The 18,879-nt window shown below is 38.2% G+C and overlaps 1 protein-coding gene across 1 annotated transcript in view; it reads left to right on the top strand.

Annotated features, from left to right (window-relative positions):
* Otogl (otogelin like) overlaps positions 1-18,879 on the top strand; it is a 140,615-nt gene that overhangs the window by 30,945 nt on the left and 90,791 nt on the right. The window contains exons 13-21 of the mRNA XM_076920159.1: positions 1,456-1,564; positions 2,397-2,443; positions 2,865-3,010; positions 4,104-4,227; positions 6,361-6,538; positions 11,384-11,508; positions 14,292-14,501; positions 16,101-16,266; positions 17,190-17,264. Of these exons, the coding sequence (XP_076776274.1) occupies positions 1,456-1,564; positions 2,397-2,443; positions 2,865-3,010; positions 4,104-4,227; positions 6,361-6,538; positions 11,384-11,508; positions 14,292-14,501; positions 16,101-16,266; positions 17,190-17,264 (1,180 nt within the window). The remainder of the gene's footprint in view (positions 1-1,455; positions 1,565-2,396; positions 2,444-2,864; positions 3,011-4,103; positions 4,228-6,360; positions 6,539-11,383; positions 11,509-14,291; positions 14,502-16,100; positions 16,267-17,189; positions 17,265-18,879) is intronic.

Here is an 18,879-nt window from a genome sequence, read left to right as displayed (position 1 = left end):
TGACAGTCAATCCTTGAAGTGACTGGGAAGAATGTTTGTGTTTAATAAAAGGGACTTTTTTGATAAAAATTTCATGAAACTGAGATTCTAATATATTTTATATTTATATTCTATATATTTTTAATTCCTAAGGTGATGAATTTGTTCCTTCAGTATTTACTAATCTTTAAAACTTTATACATTTTCATTTTCTGGACTATGAAAGTGACCTTAGGAGAAAGGCTTCGCATTTTTCCATCCTAAGATTTTAGTTTAAAGTTATGGTGTGGATAAACATTTATAAAGAAGACTAGAAGCATATAACGAGGCTCTAACATATTCAAAACTTTCTCTCTGTGCCTCTACGTATTTGAGCACATACATGTGTGATGTATTGTGCACGCATTTATCTGCATGCTAAGGACAGACACTGATATTATGTGTACTTCTCTATTACTGTCTACCTGAATTTTTGAAATAGGATGTTTCTTTGAACCGTGGAACTTGCCATTTTGTGTGTACTGGCTGACTACCATGTTTGGGTATCTATCTTTCAATAATCCAGTGCTGGGATTGAATGAGTGGCATCATTTTTACGCATTCTAGAGATCCAAACTCAAAGCCTTATAGGAAGCATAAGTCTACCCACTGAGCCATATCCTCAGCTCAACCTGTTGCCCACCCTTTAATAAATACAAACTAGGAAAAGGAGGTTAGGTATGCAGCTTTGTATCACGCAGCTTGATGACAATCAAGGTCCAATCTCCAGGTCCTCAAAAAAAAAATAGAGGTGTTAAGTGATTTTCCCAGGCCCCCTTTCTGAGTTAACACTACAGTAAACCAATGGTAGTCTTGGTGTGTTTACTTACAGCCAAACATGCTATAAGTAGCCGATTTCAGAACACAACTCCATGTACTACCTCATGCAAATACTTAGTATGAAGAAGGCCGGTAGGATGGAAGAGTTGATTTAAATTCTGCTCTGTCTTCATTTAATTTCACAAAGATGTAACGAATGCACCACATTGAACCTTTGAGTAGCACTGTCAAGTTCTTTGATAGCTGGGTGACAGTAATATAAATCTCTATCTTGGACTGAACAGAACATAAACCAAGGATGGACCTTCTCTCTCTCTTTCTTTCCTCTTCTTCCATTAAACTCAAGAAAATACTTTTCAGTTGCCTTTCTCCTCCTTGGCAGTCTGTGAGATTTTGATGGTAAGTTACGGGAAACTTAAGTTGAAACTCATTGAAAGAAACCTTCATAACACTGACACCAACTGAGAACTAGGTTTCTACTTCACAACATTGAGAGCTAAATTTCTAGAATACTCATTGACAGTCTAGGAATTTTTGTATCTGGAACTTGCTCCAAGTATGTTCTCATCAACATTTGGTTGAATTGATTTCTGTTCAAAGGACATAATCCTTATCATTTCTTTTGAGATATATGTGACAAACATGTTTCCTGAGCAGGCCTCATAATGGACAATGGAACTTGCATCTCTTTGGAGAGCTGCCCATGTACGTTTCATGGATTAGCTTATTCAGTTGGTTCAAAAATTGAACAAGAGTGCACTGAATGGTAAGTGGTCCGTGGGTAGAGAATAGTTTCTGAGTATTTTTCTATTTAACAACTTGGTAATGACAACCATCTTGCACAGTGTACTTGTTGCTAATTTTCATCTCCAAATTCTGAGATGCAGTTTGTAGTTTACTTGAACTGCACAAATTGGTTCTCTTTATGTGTTTGTGTTCTTATTCCTTCCCTTGGTAATTTCATAAAAATCCAACGCTCATGTGCAGCCTATCCAATTTTGCTGTTCATAATAACTAATTAACTAATAGTTTCATTCTTAGAGCTAGATGGTATTCCTGGGTGTATGTACTGAATACTTTATAAAGCGACTTTTTATCGACAGTTTTGGGGCATGATCAGGAAGACTTACAATTCCTTATTAAACCAGCTCAGACTCTGGGTAAGCATGAAATTCCTCCAGGACAGTCCCTGGCAAAAATAGAAGTCTGCATAACCACGACTCCGTTCTCTTTGCTCTCAAGCATATTCAAAAGACGTGCAGGTTTATAACTAACCATATTCTCAATGGCTGATGTCATCAGACTCTTGCTTTCCACAGAAACTCCTGTATTTGTGAAGAAGGGAAGGAGCCTTTGCCTTCCACTAGAAGAGAGCTCTTTCTTCTAGTTAGTGTCTAATGACAGCAAATAGATACATAATGGATACTCATTGGCCAGTCAAACAGTTTGTAACTATTAGTGCAACTTTTTAGAGAAGTTTTCTTAGTCAGATAATAAAGAACTTATTAGCTTAATATATTTCAAGTGTTAAGCAATATGTTGAGACAAATGTCAGCATACTTTCTGTGTCAGGCTAATATCTTTCTAATTTTGTTTAGTGTATGTGTTGGTGGAGTTTGGAACTGCACCGAGCATGACTGTCCAGGTAATCTTCTAAAATGTTAAAAACCAAATTTTAACATCTGAAGAATATTTTTTTTTTAATTTGGAAGGAAAAATAACACTGATTTTTGAATGGCTCTCATCTATATAAGAATATAATAATATGTAACTTACATATAGAGGATAATTAGAAAATTGAATACCTAGCAACATCTAGTAGGCAACTTTGCTAAAATTTTGTTAAAATATAAGTCCTAAAAGTATATGGAAAAGCAATCATTTAATAATTTTTAAATGAAATTTAATTGGTTAATTTGTCAGATCACTAAATCTAAATTAATGATTTTCTTTTGAGGTGTGAGTATTTATGCTAAGTTGTCCTGTTGGTTTTTTTTAAAGCAATAACACATGTTATCATTCCTCTTCTCTCTGTCTTCATCTCCTTCTTCGTTTATCTTTGACAGTTCAGTGTTCTGTTGTGGGCGACTCTCATTTCACCACCTTTGATGGGCGCCATTATTCTTTTATTGGCTTGTGTCAGTACATCCTTGTGAAAGGAACAGGAAAAGATAGATTCACAATCACTTTACAGAAGGCTCACTGTGAACAGGTAAGCATAGCCTAAACAGGCAGCAGGGGAGTTATCTTACTTCAAAGTCCAGCTTCACTTCCTGACATGACAGTAGCATTAAAATAATTCACTATTCTTAATGTATTGATTATTAAGATGTCATCATTATTAATATATCTCAAAAAATGAATCATGCTCACCATTGGTCATGACATATTGACATATAGAATCAAAAATAATTTTTACTAGATAAAATTCAGTACAGATTGACTTTTTAAGATTATTTGCATATGTTGCTTTTTGAAAATGTAATGCAAAATTTCACAATAGGACGAAACTTTAATTTACTTAAGTTACTCTCAAACCAGCTGCTACACAGGGTATTATTTTTGGATAGGATCCAGTAGGTTTCATATCATCTAAAGGGATATATAACATATAATTAAATGATATATATTATATATAATTTTGACATATTATAATATTGATGTTAGATATTTTCTTTAAATAAACACAACAATAATTTGTTTAAAAATGAAAAAAATAATTTCAAAAAAATTCCAAATCTTTAATAATCAAACTTAATTCCAATAAAAGGTCCTTTTCAGCAAACATTGAAAATCAGTTTCTTTGCTACTTTGTTTTTGAGATAGATTCTTGCTGTATAGCACAGGTTAACCTAAAAATTTGCAGCAATCTTCCTCCCTCAGCATCTGGAGTGCTGGGATTAACTGGGAGCTGTCACACCTGGCTTCAGCTCTATTCTTTTATGGAAATTTTTAAATTTTTGACTTAACTTTATGATTAGTCCTAAATGACTTGGCTGCATTGTTTACTCAGAATTTTGTCAATTGTACTAGCTAAGTGAGCAACTATGTGTTATAAAAACCAATTACTGGTGAGTCATTGAAAATTCTATTAAATATTTTATGATATATATGTATACATATACATATATACATATATACACATATACATATTTGATATATCACAACCTTCACATATACCAGATATTCTTATTTGTGCACAGTCTTTGTCCATTTTTCTCCTTTCTCTCTCTTCCTCTCTTCTCCCACCTTCCTTGTCTCTCTCTCTCTTCCTCTCACCAATACTTACTTTGACTTTTCTACAGAACCTGGGTTTGGTCTGCCTTCAGTCCATAACTCTAATTCTGGAGGATGACTTTAACAAACAAGTGACGCTTAGCAGGGGAGGCCAGATCCTCACCAGCCCCAACCAAGGCTTCGCCCTGAACGGTAAGAAGCAATGCTGTGAATACATTAGCACCAACAGCAAACCCAACCCAAAGCATCATTTTCATCTTGGCTGACGATGTAACATTTCCTGGGTGCTTGTGCCACTTTGCTAAATACACCGGAGACCACAATCCTTATTGTTTTTCTCAAGTGGCCTAGAATTTGTGCAAGCAAACAGATTCTGGCAATAAAATGAGATAGGCACAATAATTTGTACAGGATTCTAAGGGTTTAATTTACTGTGTAGCCTCAGAGGTATAGCCCATGCCATGCTGGGGAAAGGACCTGCAGGGTCAGTTGGGTTTTCTGAAGAAGGTGATATGTCACTGACCATTTGAAGCTGAACTTGGGATGAAGGAGGTGAGGAAGGAGGGTAGGTCTCTTCGGAGCTTGTTTAGGAGATAACTGTATTGACATCGCTACATCCTGAATAGGGTCAATAGAGACTATCCCAGAGCTGACATCAGGGAAGCGGATGGAGTACAGACAGCATGTAGACGTCTTCGTACATGGGAGTTTCCTGGGATGGACTTGTTTATGTCTGCTCTGCAGCAGAGATATTAAGAATATTCTTTTAATCTCAAAGTGAAAACTCTCAGGAACATTCCAGCTTGTGTTACCCATCACATGTCAATGTTACACGAATAATGTTCTAGGAAAACTCATAGTTATGAGTATAAATTTGTTACTGTTTGGTCAGTTTATGAAATGGTGATCTCACATACTTTAGTCAAATAGATGGAAATAAACAGTTAGTCTTAAGGAATTGTACTTTGTTTCTTTTTTGGTCATATGTAAACACACACACACACACACACACACACACACACACACACACACGACTTTTGATGGCAGGGATTTTGAGATGACAGACATCTGATAACCAGCACGCAGCATGCTACACAGTGAGGCATAGTAGAGCCAGGGAGAAGCTATGCCAAGGCAGTTGCAGTGTGACAGTGGAGATGAATAGAAGACAGACGGATGGTCTGTCAGAACACAAGTGGCCTACACTTACTGCTGGATTCAGTTGTGGCTGTATGAGAAGGCAATGAAGAGAATGGAGAACTCAAAGAATATTTTTCAGACTTATGGTATATATATGTGTATGTATATGTATATATGTATATATGCATATATGTATATATGTATATGTGTATACGTATACATGCGCATATATGTATATATACATATATGCATATATACATATATACACATATGTATATACGTATATACATGCGTATATATGTATATATACATATATGCATATATACATATATACACATATGTATATACGCATGTATACGTATACATGTATATACATATATGTATATATATACAAATATACATATATATAAATTCAACACCTTACTAGCTTAGTTTTAAGCATGAGTTTGTCTCTAATTATGTCTCATAAAATAATGATTACTGAGAGAAAATATGCTTTCCATTTTTTTGACATTCACAAAAATTTGGAAAGTTTTTGAGACAATTGGTACTTCCTAATGAATCATGGCCACTTTAAGGTAACATACCACATTACAACACATCACTCATACACAGATGTACATACATGTCATATCTCTCACATAACATACACAAACCACACATACACACAAATGCACATTCAGAGACACGCACATCATGCACCACACTGTTCCACGTCTCCCCCCCCCATCCACACAATTCACCTCCTGTCACACACAGACACACACCACATATTATACCGTACCATACATACCCCTCATAAAACTGCACACCACACCTCTGCTACACCATTCGCCCCCACCACACATATGCATATACATGTACACCACACACAAGAATGCATACTTTATGATAAGATAATTAGAATCCAAACATCTAGTATCAAGATGTTCGTAAATGGAGATTACATGCCAAGAGCAGCAGTATATTAGAAAGAAGAACAAGATATACATCAGAAGTAGAAGAAAGGAAACTAGAAAAAAGCAATCAGCCACTAGGGATAGATTTAGCCCTGGAACATAAGTAAGACCTGCCAGCTAGCTAGCCACCTCCGAAGTCATAGAAGGGGCTCAATGTTGTCCGCTGCCGTTTCAGAACACTGCCTGCATGTGGCGACACTAATTTATGTATGTTCTTTTCCTACAGGCATTGTTGAAATTCAAACCCTGTCATCCCTATTCATTCTCCTAAGAACCACCTTTGGTTTAAAGATCTTGTTTGCTATTGATGGGGAAAGAATTTACATTCAACTTTCCAGTGCCTGGAAAAGGAGGACGTTAGGTCTGTGTGGTACCTTTAACGGCAACATCAGGGATGACTTTCTGTAAGTATGATTCATGTGCAGCCTGCTGAGTTTAGTGCCTGTCAGTTTAGAGGACAGAGGTTCATGAAAAGTGTTTAGATAACTGATGGGAGGTCAGCAATCACTGGCTAAGCGCTTCACATATATTTTCGTATTTAACTTGTATAGTTATCCACTGGTTTAGCATCTTCGTTTCACTAATTAGTGAGAAACTTAAGACCTCATGGGAGCAAACAAATCATTCAGTCACTTATCTTATGGCTTCTTAAAGTTTTCACACTCAAGACCCTGATGAAAGTTCACCCATGAAGCTTAATGCAGTCGTGGGGATATAAATACATGATACATGTGTGTGTGTGTATATATATATATATATATATATATATATATATATATATATATACCATCAGGAAACTTGTTTCAAACAATTCTTTGGTATACATATAATGTTACCATTTATTAACGACGAAAGCAATTTCGCATAAAAGGAAGATGAATGTGTTTATTCACTTTGTTCATTTTTTTTCTATAAAGAATTGAATTAAATATACTGTACTACAGGGCATATAGCTTCTTCTACATTCCTCAGGATCATTCAGTTTTTTGATTTTTATAATCAACACTGAGAATATATAGAATAAAATGGCAGATATTTTTGAAAATTCTGTCCTAATCTCAAGCCAAAATTTAATGACTTGTCAAATAAAACTCATCAAGAAATAAAACAGTAATTCCCAAAATGCAAAAATTCTAACATAATGCAGTCGAAAGATATATGAATTTGATATTTATATGGGTATAATGGTTGTATAAAAATATTTAAAATATATTTTCTAAAATAAAGCCATATGTTTATGTAAGAGTAAAATCTTTGTACAGTGTGAACACTACAATTCATTGCACACAATAGTTTCAAATTTGAGATGATGTGTTCCAGGAGCATTCGTTGATGTGTGTGGCATGACAGTATGTGAAGTGCAAAGCATGAGTTATGTTTTCAGATCCAAAGTTGCGTGGAGTCATGCAGTATTACATAGGTAATCACTGAGAGAAACAACTTGGATTCATAACATATTTGATGTGATGTGGTGTACGTGTGTGTGTGTTCTGTGTAAGCCAGAAGTTAACCTTGAGTGTTAGCCCTCAGGTGCCACCCACCTTGTTTTTTTGTTTTTGTTTTGTTTTGTTTTGAGTCAGGACCTATATTGGCCTGGAACTCACTGATTAGGGTAGGCTAGGATATCAAGCACCAGGAATCCAACTGTTTCTACCTCAGTGTTGGGATTATAAATGTGTACCACCACTTTGTAAATGCGTTTTAGGGATAAGGAAAGGTCTCATGTAGTCCAGGCTGGATTCAAACCTGCAGTGTAGCCATAACTGGCCCTGAACTCCGGATCTTCTTGCTTCTACCTCTCAAGTGCTGCTATTATAGGTGTGTGCTCCACAGGTGACCTCACTTGACTTGAAATTTGATTTGGGTGATTGCACATTTTCATGCCCCCTTTCATTTACATGATTCTGTATGTGTCATGAGCACAGTTTAAGAAACTGAGTTAACTCACATCCTGGAGCAAGGCTTGAATTTATGCAGTGTCTCAGGATGTGGGCTAACTGCGGCCTCCTGGCTTCTCCTTTGCTGCCTTTTAAGTACTGTGGTCTGATTTTTAGAAACTTGCAGCCTTCTTAATTTGTATTGTATTTGTATTAATGTATTTTATATTTATATTATACATAATATATAATATATTTGTATCAATGGCAGTAAATTAAACTGTGCCATGTTATTTGGTACTACAGCTAGTTATAAGGCAAATTTTGGTATCAACGTTCATCAGATTTTAGGAAAATTGGTGTTGCATTGGGAGGAAAGCAATAAAGTCTGCTAGTCACCCTTGATAGGAAAATGTGCTTTTCACTACCCATGAGAGGCAGCAGTTCACGGTTCAGGGTCACGTTGTGAGTATTAGTCATTCAGCCTGAGGCTCACTGGGAACCAGTTAAGTGGGATAACACAATGTTCATCCCACAGACACTGGTGTTGCATTATCAGAAAAAGATTTAACCATGAAATTGAAAAATAGCCCCTCTGATGACTGTCCAGGAGTGGTGCTGAGCTGGCTGAGGTTTAATGGAAGGAACTTGTTGAATCAGTGGATAAACAGAGTTATATCATTCATCATGATATCAAGAGCCAATGCGATAGATACTTGAAAGTTGCCAAGAGGCTAACTAACAAGTTTTTTCTGGTGCAAGAATGAGAAGAATATGAGGTGCCACATGTGTTCATTAGCTTGGCCTAACCGTTACACAGTAGACACATGTAATTTTAAAGAATTACCTTGTACATTCTAAATATATACAAATGTAGCCTGGACCATAATATCAATATAAAAGATTCTAATGAAGAAATATTCAGTGGTATGTGAGGCAAGAATGCAAAATGCACATAACATATTGAGGTAGTTCCAAAATAATAAATGTTACTCTTTGTGCTCCTAGCTAGAAACACAGTATAAGTTGAGAGGTCTCTATGGGCTGACATCCGGGGATCATGTCATAGAAGAGTGGTTCTCTAAATAGCATGATTTTTTTGAATACCTTCACACATAATCTTTTCCCTCTGTGGTTCTTCCCTTTCTAATCTTGATTTTATATTCAAATCAACTCAAACCTTATTTGCTTTCAAAAATTAGTTCACACCTAGCCAAAATTACATCTAGATTACTTGTGAAGAAAATATCACTTATCAGTTGTTCGCACCAAAGGGCCAGGGTTAATGAGAATTAGAAGGGTATCCTTGGTCTCCAGAGTTACACAATTCTTGTCTACCCTGGATAGTCAACTGAACTAAGCAGAACTTTTAATAGTGTGCCAAGAAGCTCACTGACTGGGCAATGAGAGACGATGTTTTAATTAAAAATTTAAAAAGCAACACTTATTTTGCATTATCTCATGTAATTTATTTGCGTTTAGCTATTTTTTTTTAAAAAAAAAGAGTAAAAACTCTTACTTCAGGTTAGAGTAACAAGGTCTATATCATATTTGCAAAACAGAACCATGCTAGGAGACTTGGCTCAAATGTCCAGAAAAGATGTTAAAGCCCTCCTCCTTGGCCTTGTTTGTCAGAATGGGTTAGCAGTCAGTGTTTAACAAATGGCAGAGCTGTCTGCCAGTCTCCAAGGCACCGTCTCCTCCGTGCATAAACATTCAGGCTCGATAAGAATACAGGATAATATTTCAGTCACAGATAACTCTCGAACATTGTTTAGCTTTCCAAGAAAAGCAGTTAAAATTCTTTACTTGACCAAGGTTAACGTGAAGCTACAAACATAGTTTAATGGAAAAATATTAATCGAGAATTTATTTTACATGCCCTGTTGGAGCAAGTCAAGTAAGTTTGGTGAGCTGAAAGACCATTTTATAAAAGTGAAATACAATAAATAAACAGGGCCTACATTCTGGTTCCTATCTTAAACAAATTTATTGTTTTAAGTCAGCTAAATGAAAGAAGAGAGCGGGACTCTGGGTAGCTCCTTCTGGGAACCCTGAGATATTTTGCTTTCCCTGGAGAAGAAAGGCTGGGGAACAGAAGAAGAAAAAAAGTTATTCCGAGTCAGAGAGTTTTTTGAGTCTTAGTATCTTCGTCTGAACAAAATGAGACTTTTATATTTGTCTTCTTATAGTTCTTTAACATCCTGGAGACCCACTGAGGAATAGGAAAAGGAAGAAGGGGTTGGGGGAGACGATCTCCTTCCTCTGTCCCTGAAGAAGTGGTCTCAGCTAGATGGTAATTAAGCACTCATCTTCAAGGGCACTGAGAGAGTGGAGGTCAAGCCCGCCCTTCCTGTTCAGACATATTGTAGCCATGAGCACAGATCTATGGACAATACCTTGATCTGTATGCTTTTACAGGGTCTGATAGTGAAATCACTTAACAAATGTCGCCCATTAAATGAATGGCTTTTGAAGGCCCCTGAAGGTGGAATTTTATTTATTTATTTATTTTTATTTTATTTTTGGTTTTTCGAGACACGGTTTCCCTGTGTAGCCCTGGCTGTCCTGGAACTCACTCTGTAGACCAGGCTGGCCTCGAACTCAGAAATCCACCTGCCTCTGCCTCCCAAGTGCTGGGATTAAAGGCATGCGCCACCACCGCCCGGCTAAGGTGGAATTTTATATTTGTCCTCTCAACGCTGTAGTCTCAGTTGAAAAGGGTGGTGGCTCTCTTCTGTTCTGGTCTGCCGAGGAAACGAACAGGTGAATAAACGTGAAGGAAGGAGGATTTTTACATCAACTTTCACCCAGTTTTTAATCTATGTTTGCTTAGTATTTCAGGCCTTCCAGTATAAGTTCATATAGTGAGCCTAGAGTATAGACTGCTATATGCTGTAGGATTTGTCAGTAGTTTGAAGAAACCATAAAACTATGCACCTCTACGTTGCCACATTCTCCTTAAACTACACTCAGATTGAAGTTTTGGTTGTTGTGTATGATGCTTGGTTATCTGAGCGGAACCAAATCTGATCCTTGGCTTTCTTGGGAGCCGCCTTAACCAGACTGATTAGCATTTTCCCGAGCTTTTGGTTTTCTCTATAAAATCGGCACAAGGAAGGGTGTTTTCTTCCCAAGGCAGAAATGAAGACTCGATAAAAAGTTACATATGTTCATAATTTAGCCCCTTGAAAAATCTCAAGGACAGGAAGCTGATACGTTCATATTTCTCTAAAACTCGAAGAGAACTTGAATTTCTAAGACTTGTTTGACCATTAAGAAAAAGGGGATTTACTTATTTGTATATTCGAAGGATATACACAAATAAGAGGGATGGGAGAGACTACGGTGAACATTTTCTCGTCTTTCTAGTTCTCCATCAGGCATGATCGAAGGAACCCCACAGCTTCACGCACATGCGTGGAGAGTTTCTTCCACGTGTTTCGCGCCTGTCCATGTCCCGATGGTGGATCCCTGCAATATTAACCAACAGAACAGTAAGTCCTCCTTTCCACATGTAACATTTAGGCAGATGTCCAATAAGGTACACGAATTTTATAATCTTATGTTACGACTTTAAATTAGGATTTCCTCATTGCGGCAAGAGCACTGCTGTTCCTTGTGTGCGTTTGTTCAAGCCTATGCCGAATTCTCGATTTGTAAATGCAGTTACGGCTATTGCAAAGAACAGCAGACAATCTATTCTTTTACATTTTACAAATTTACACATCATGGGTATTTATGGCTTTCTTCTCAAACACAGGCTGCATTTTGGCATTTTCAGATGCAGGAAACACTCGAATACTGCGGTTGTAGTTTCAGGATGCTCAGCTTCAGATTCATAGTGTGATAACTCAAGCGCATCTCGTCTTTACTGCTACTCACTGTTATAGCTCTGTAAGCATGGAGCCCAGGACCCAAAGATTGACTTGTGCTATTAAATGGGCAACAGTCTGAGCTAGTCATGCTCCAGCTTTGCAATGTGCAGGAACAATGCAACTCAACATGCCTAGAATTTTGGACACACACACACAAACACACACACACACACACACACACACACACACACACACACCTACCTATGTATGTGCTTGCATGTCCCCCAAAACATTTTAAACTAAAGCCCCAATAAACCAAATCAAAGGCTAGTTTGTTTTCCAGTAAAAGGAGTCTTCTTTCTGGACAAAATTTAATGTGCAAAGTTAGGTCTTTTATTATTTATTTATTTACTTTTTACTTAGCTTAATCTACCACTTTCATAGAGTTAATTTTTATATGTTACTAACATTGGCTGAGAATCCATGTTCAGTCTCCACATTTATTCTACTTCTGTGTGAGTGCTATGCTGATTATTGAATAGCTTTTATCTTAGTTCGAATGTACTGGGAAGAACAGATAATCTTGCACCCAACATGTAAAAAAAGACAGCGGTCTTTTTAACCCCATGAGGGTTCCTGTCTCTTTCTTTCTCTCTATGTATCTCAGTCTCTTTTTGTCTTTGTCTCTATGTCTCCCTGTCACTCTGTGTCCCCAACTCTGTCTCTCTCTAATCTCAAGAGTAGACTAGATTCTTGGCTTTTATGATTCACTGTTTTTAAATCCATTTTCATTTTCCCTCCATCCCACCCTGCTATTTTAAAAACAAATTTACTTCTTTGGTTAATTTTACTTGGCTTCTCCTATCTTATTTGTTTCTAACATTGATGGTTTCCCGTTGAATACTGCAGTGACTTTGTTATTTATCCAGTTACTATGTAAAGGTTTTGGTGGAGCTCACTTGATGAGCTGTCTCTTCTGGCTTCATCTTTATTTTGTAACTGTCACAATGTACCACCCTCTTTCTCCTGCTCTCTATGTCTTATGTAGTATTTGCTTCAGAGGTTTTCTTTTTTACTTTTGCTGTGAGCTGTGATTTCTTAAAAATCCTAAACATACAAATTCATAAAGAGAGAGAGAAAAAAAAAGAAAAAAGAAAAAGAAAAGAAAATAGACAAAGGCCAACTACTCTCAACAGGACTCTGGATATTTTCTCACAAAAAATTTTTTTAGTTGCTCTTTATTTGGTGTCAGTGGAAATACATTTTGATCTACAGATTCTTAGAGCACAATAGAATGGCATTACCAGTGCGTTATTTTGCCCTTTTAGGATTCTTGGGGTAAGGAATTTGTCCACCAGCAGTGTACAGTCATTTGTTTCCCATATATACGCTAATTTGATGCAATAAAATAGTACTTGGGTAACTACCAGGATGTTTATTATTAATAAATATGCCTTGAATCTGGGAGGAGTTGGATGGTGAATACAATATAAATACATTTTATACCATTCTTAAAGAATTAATGAAAATGTCATATTACAAATGAATATGACTGACGTTCTCAACAAAACACATTCAGTATTGTTCCTTGAAAGTGAAAAGGATCTGAAGTCCATTGGTCTTTCAGTGACAATGACAATACAAAGACTGGCTGATTTCTATCTCCTTGGGAATCAGTTCAAGTGAGGTCTGCTTACATCAGGGAACCACCTCAGGTTGTCTCCTTTCTCTGAACTGACAGCATCTCCCTGAGCTTGTCACACCTGTTTGGCCAGTCCCAAGCAGGGTTGTATTTGCTCAGCACTGACTTGAAGGTGTGATTGTAGGAGCCTGCTTTAAATAAGATAGTGATAATTACACCTCACAGACGTCAGAATGGATTCCAATTTCTAATTTCTGTTCATTATTCTCCCAGTTTTCCACACACATAAATTCATTCACACAAAACTAAGCTCCTCGCGTTTGCCAGACGCTGGATACAGTGCACTGTGCTGAATGACTCCATAGCATCTGCTCCATTGTCTTTCACCCATGAGATTCCATTCCATTGGAATGCAGTGATTGCCTGTCCTGAGATAATGTTTTGTTGTTGTTCTACAAACTTGTCATTACATCCATTATCAGGAGCCACTTTTGTTATGCACATGGAGGTCTGGAGATGATAAGCTCCAGTTCCTCACAGGGAATTTCCTGAGGTGATCCTCAGGCATTGGCTTGCTGTGGTTACCACTTCTGCCAAGGCTTTTGTTGCTCGTGTTATTCAGGTACACTAGATTTTTTTTTTCTCAATGACTATTGAATGTGGACTCAATGCTGTTACCTGTGTAAGCTGCTGAACTTACTGGCCCTCATTTAAACAATAACGTTTATAGAAAAGAAAGATATATGAGTAGTTTCATACGCCATTCTTAGGGTAATCTCTGGCAGGTATAGAAAAGACTCATGGCTTCTTTGTCTGTTAGTTGGGTATGCAGCGCACTGTGATGTCATCCACCAGGAGCTCTTTGCTCCGTGTCATGTCTACGTCAGTCCAGGGCTGTACTACCAGCTGTGTCGCCATGACGCATGCAAGTGCGGAAGCTCTTGCCTCTGCAATGCTCTTGCCCATTACGCCTACCTGTGTGGTCAGCGCGGCGTGCCCATTGATTTCAGAGCGCAGATCTCCTTCTGTGGTGAGTATGACATCACCGACAGATGACCAGGTAACTCTTTAGACAGCTTCATATTCAAAATGGATGCTTTTAGTTTTCAAAAGAGATCTCAAGGTTGTCTATAAATTATTTGAAATATTCTTATGGTGTATAAGTACTGAAAACAAGAGATATGCTAGAAAAAAAGAACTTCTAACACAGGACAGAGTACTATAGTGCTTGCTTAATGTGTGAGACACCCTTCATTTAAGCTCATGGAACTAGAGGAGGGAGGGTGGGAGGGATGGAAGTAGGAGAAAGAGAAAGAAGACATAAGGAAGAGAGACACATATGGAGAGAAATTGTTAATAACTGTGGGTTATTTGTTACTAAGTTCGAGTATGAGTGTGTGTCTTAAAAGAAGCATCAATTTGAAAAAAAATGAAAATATTCTTATCCTGGAAATATATCTAACTATTGAAGAGTATGAAAATGAAGGATGCTTTATGACACAGCTGATCTGTAGTTAAATAAGTCCAATGTGCCATAGGCACTGTTTCATGTTCTTGAACTTTAATACTGAATCACTAACTACAGAGCATACACGGGCTGGCCTTAGCCTCCCTGCACATATGTAGCACATGTGCAGCTTGGTCTTCATGTGGGTCCTGAACAACTGGAGCAGGGGCTGTTCTCTAAAGCTGCTGCTTGTCTGTCGATAGCATTCCTCTAATTGTGCTGCTTTGTGTGTTCTCAGTGGGAAAGGATGAGCCTAGCCCTGCAGAGACTTTATGTGCCAGGGCAGGGTATACTCTAGGAGGATGTCCACCCTCTCAGAGGAGAAGTGGATGGGAGATGAGGGGAGGGACTATGTGGGGGGACTGAGAGGAGAAGGGGGGATAATTGTATGTAAAGAGAATAAATAAATAAATAAATTAATGGTGAGGGGCTAGCTGAATATTGTGCCTGGAGAGCAGCCAGTAAGAACCTTTACTCCATGACTCTTGACTTTGGTCCTGCTTGAGTTACTGTGTTGACTTTTCTTTGTGATGGACTGCTGTCAGCATGTGCAAGCCAAATAAACCCTCCCTCCCTCAAACTGGCTTTGGTCAGTGTTTTATCAAAGTGATAGTGAGCAAACTATGATAAAAAAAAAAAAAAAACAATGCACTGTGAAAATTTAAATGTGACATAGGTAATTCCTCAAACTGTTAAAAGTATCTTTCATAAGAACAAATAAATATGGGACAAGAATTAAAGATGTCATAGAATGTCTAAGTTAATAGCATCTGAGGGATAAGACTGTCACCTACATGTATACTATTAGTGAGGTTAGGAATCTCTCTCTCTCTCTCTCTCTCTCTCTCTCTCTCTCAACTCACCCATCTCTCTACCTTTTTACCCTTCAACCTATCTATCTATCATCTATCTATCTATCTATCTATCTATCTATCTATCTATCTATCTACTTACCTACTTAGCTACTTTATATGTATTCATTCATTTGTTTCATTTTGTTATCAAGTCTGTTATGTGTTCACTGATGTCTATTGATCTATATTCTCTTTGGGTGCGTGAGTGAACACAACATGTTTCTTTGCCTGTGAGACTGTCTCTTAAGCGACACTCATTTGTCCACAGCTGTGGTGTGTCAGAAGGGCATGCTGTACCACCACTGTTCTTCATTCTGCCTTCGTTCCTGCACCTCTCTCTCCTCCCCTGAGCAGTGCAAAGACGACTGTGCTGAAGGATGTAACTGTCCCGAAGGCAAATTCTATGAAGACACACTTAACTTTTGTGTGCCCATGTAAGTCACCGAGGGGGCTTGACAATAGCCAGATGGTATCTTCTTGTCTTTTGATAGGCCAACTGAACTTATGCTCTTCTCTCTCTCTCTCTCTGTGTGTGTGTGTGTGTGTGTGTGTGTGTGTGTGTATGTGTGTGTGTGTCCCAGTGGAAGAGTTAGAGAAAGGACTGAAGGAACTGAAGGAGATTGCAACCCCATAAAAAGAACAAAAATATCAACTAACTGGACCCCCCAGAGCTCCCAGAGACTAAATCACCAACCAAAAAGTATACATGGATGGACCCCTGACTCCAGCTACATATGTAACAAAGAATGGGCTTATCTGGCATCAATGGGAGGGGGGCCCTTGGTCCTGTGGAGGCTTGATGCCATATACATGTGTGTGTGTGTGTGTGTGTGTGTGTGTGTGTTTGCTTTATTTGCTTTGATTTAATGATATGGTGAGCTACTCACAGAAAGCCACAAAAAGCAGGAAAGACTCTACTAATTAACCCTGAAGTTTATTCCTAATTGATTTCTCCATACCTTAATCACAGACAAGGTTTATATATATATATTTTTTTATCATATAAGTGGTAGAATTGTATTCTCTGTCCTCACTTAGAAAGTTCTTAGCTCTCACAGGAGGTGAAGACTTTTGTTTTTTTACATAGGGTTAAAATATACAGCAAATGTGTTTTTCTGAAGGCCATTCAGTGACTTTTAATGGGACTAAACAAACAGTCCAGAAGTTATTTTGGCACTCCTAATCTGTAGCTGCTATGTCTAGTTAGTTGTCTGTTGTTTGTACAACATAGCTTTGTGCAGTCCCATAGAATTGTGGAAGTCTACAGTGGCCAATTGCAGAGCAGAGTCAACTGTCACTTTGTTTGTGTTGGAAAAATATGTATCTTATTTTATTTACTTCACCTTTTCTCTTATAGATACCACTGCCGGTGTCATTATAGGGGGAGCATTTATCAGCCAGGGGAGCTCATCCCAACACCCTCAGGCTTATGGTAGGTGATCCCAGGGACCCCAGTTAGGGAAAGAACTGAAGGAGTTAAAGGGTATTGCAACCCCATAAGAAGAACAATATCAACTAACTGGATTCCCTGGAGCTCCCAGGAACTAAACCACCAACCAAAGAGTATACATGGATGGACCCATGGCTCCAGCTACATATGTAGCAGAGGATAGCCTTATCTGGCATCAATGGGAGGGGAGGCTCTTGGTCCTATGAAGGCTTGATGCCCCAGAATACGGGGATGCTACAAAGGTGAGACAGGAGTGGGTGGGGGAGAACCCTCTTAGAGGCAAAGGGGAGAGAAGATGGGATGGGGTGTTTTGCAGAGGGGAGACTGGGAAGGGGGACAACATTTGAAATGTAAATAAATTGAATAACCAATTTAAAAATGAAAAAGAATGTGTGTGTGTGTGTGTGTGTGTGTGTGTGTGTGTGTGTGTGTAATCACATTAGAATATGGAATGTCTGAGACATGTACTGGTGGTTTCAGAATAGATTTCTGAATGTAATCGACGAGGTGAAACAAAAGCCCTTTAAAATAAACTTTTGTTAGTAGATGTTAACAATAAAGTAGGCATTCAGACTACATTCTGAGGTCTCATAGGTTCACGGCTCATCCACATGGCTCAAGAAATAATTCTGGAATAGGTCTGAGAAATAAAACACATGGGAGATTTCTTACAATGTATATGAAGCCATGTCCAACAACACTCTCAGAATACCACTCACTCTAGTTCTGGTCTGTCTGCTAAAAATGCAGTCACGTCCACATAGTACCCATTTATCCACACCCATCTCCCAGGATCCTCCTTCTAGTTGCACTACAGATGCTCACAGTAGATCCCCACATGTAGACAATGACAGCCACACGGGACTGCATGGTTTCTACTGACCTGGCATTGTTCTTCGCATGCTGTAAGCATTATTAATTAAGCACTCATGAGCATAATTGCAAGAGCTAGGTCCTGCCGTCTTATTCCAGTTTATACAGGAGCAGAATGAGGCACATGTAGTTAAGCAGCCTGATAATGGTGCTGGGGTTTATGCCCAGGCCCCTGGCTTGGTAGTGCTTGCTCAGTTGCAGACCTTGCCTCACAGCTCGTTCTGAATCAACAGCAAATGATCGTTCACACTCAACTTGCCTTTATAATTAATTCCGTCTTTCCCCCCACCCCCCCCCTGATTAAGACACAAAGAAACCATTGCATCCTTTTCTGTGTAGAATATACTACTCTAGCTACAGTTTCCCAAGACAGAACTCTGAGAATAATTCTGACTTTTTCTCATCCTCAACACACCCATAAACCCTTGATTTAACTTAGTTTTATTTTCTTCATGTAGGAGAAATCCATTCTTCCCTTCCCATCCTGATGCTTTAACCGTGACACTCACCTTCTCTTCCCTGCCCCTTTCTAAAAATTGTCTATGTTTTACATTGCTATAACAAAATAACAGAGGCTGGCCACTTTATAAAGGTTTACTTAGCTCATAGTTATGGGGGTCCAAGAGTGTTGGGTCCACAGGGAACAGGGAGTCAAGGATGCTAAATCTTCTTATAATAATTCACCCTTGTAAACTGTTCAGTTCTGAGAGATTAATAATGATTC

This window comes from Arvicanthis niloticus, chromosome 22 (assembly GCF_011762505.2).
Source record: "Arvicanthis niloticus isolate mArvNil1 chromosome 22, mArvNil1.pat.X, whole genome shotgun sequence".
NCBI classification, from domain to species: Eukaryota; Metazoa; Chordata; class Mammalia; order Rodentia; family Muridae; genus Arvicanthis; species Arvicanthis niloticus.
Note: the sequence above shows the minus strand (reverse complement) of the source record. Positions and strands in the feature narration are given on the sequence as shown.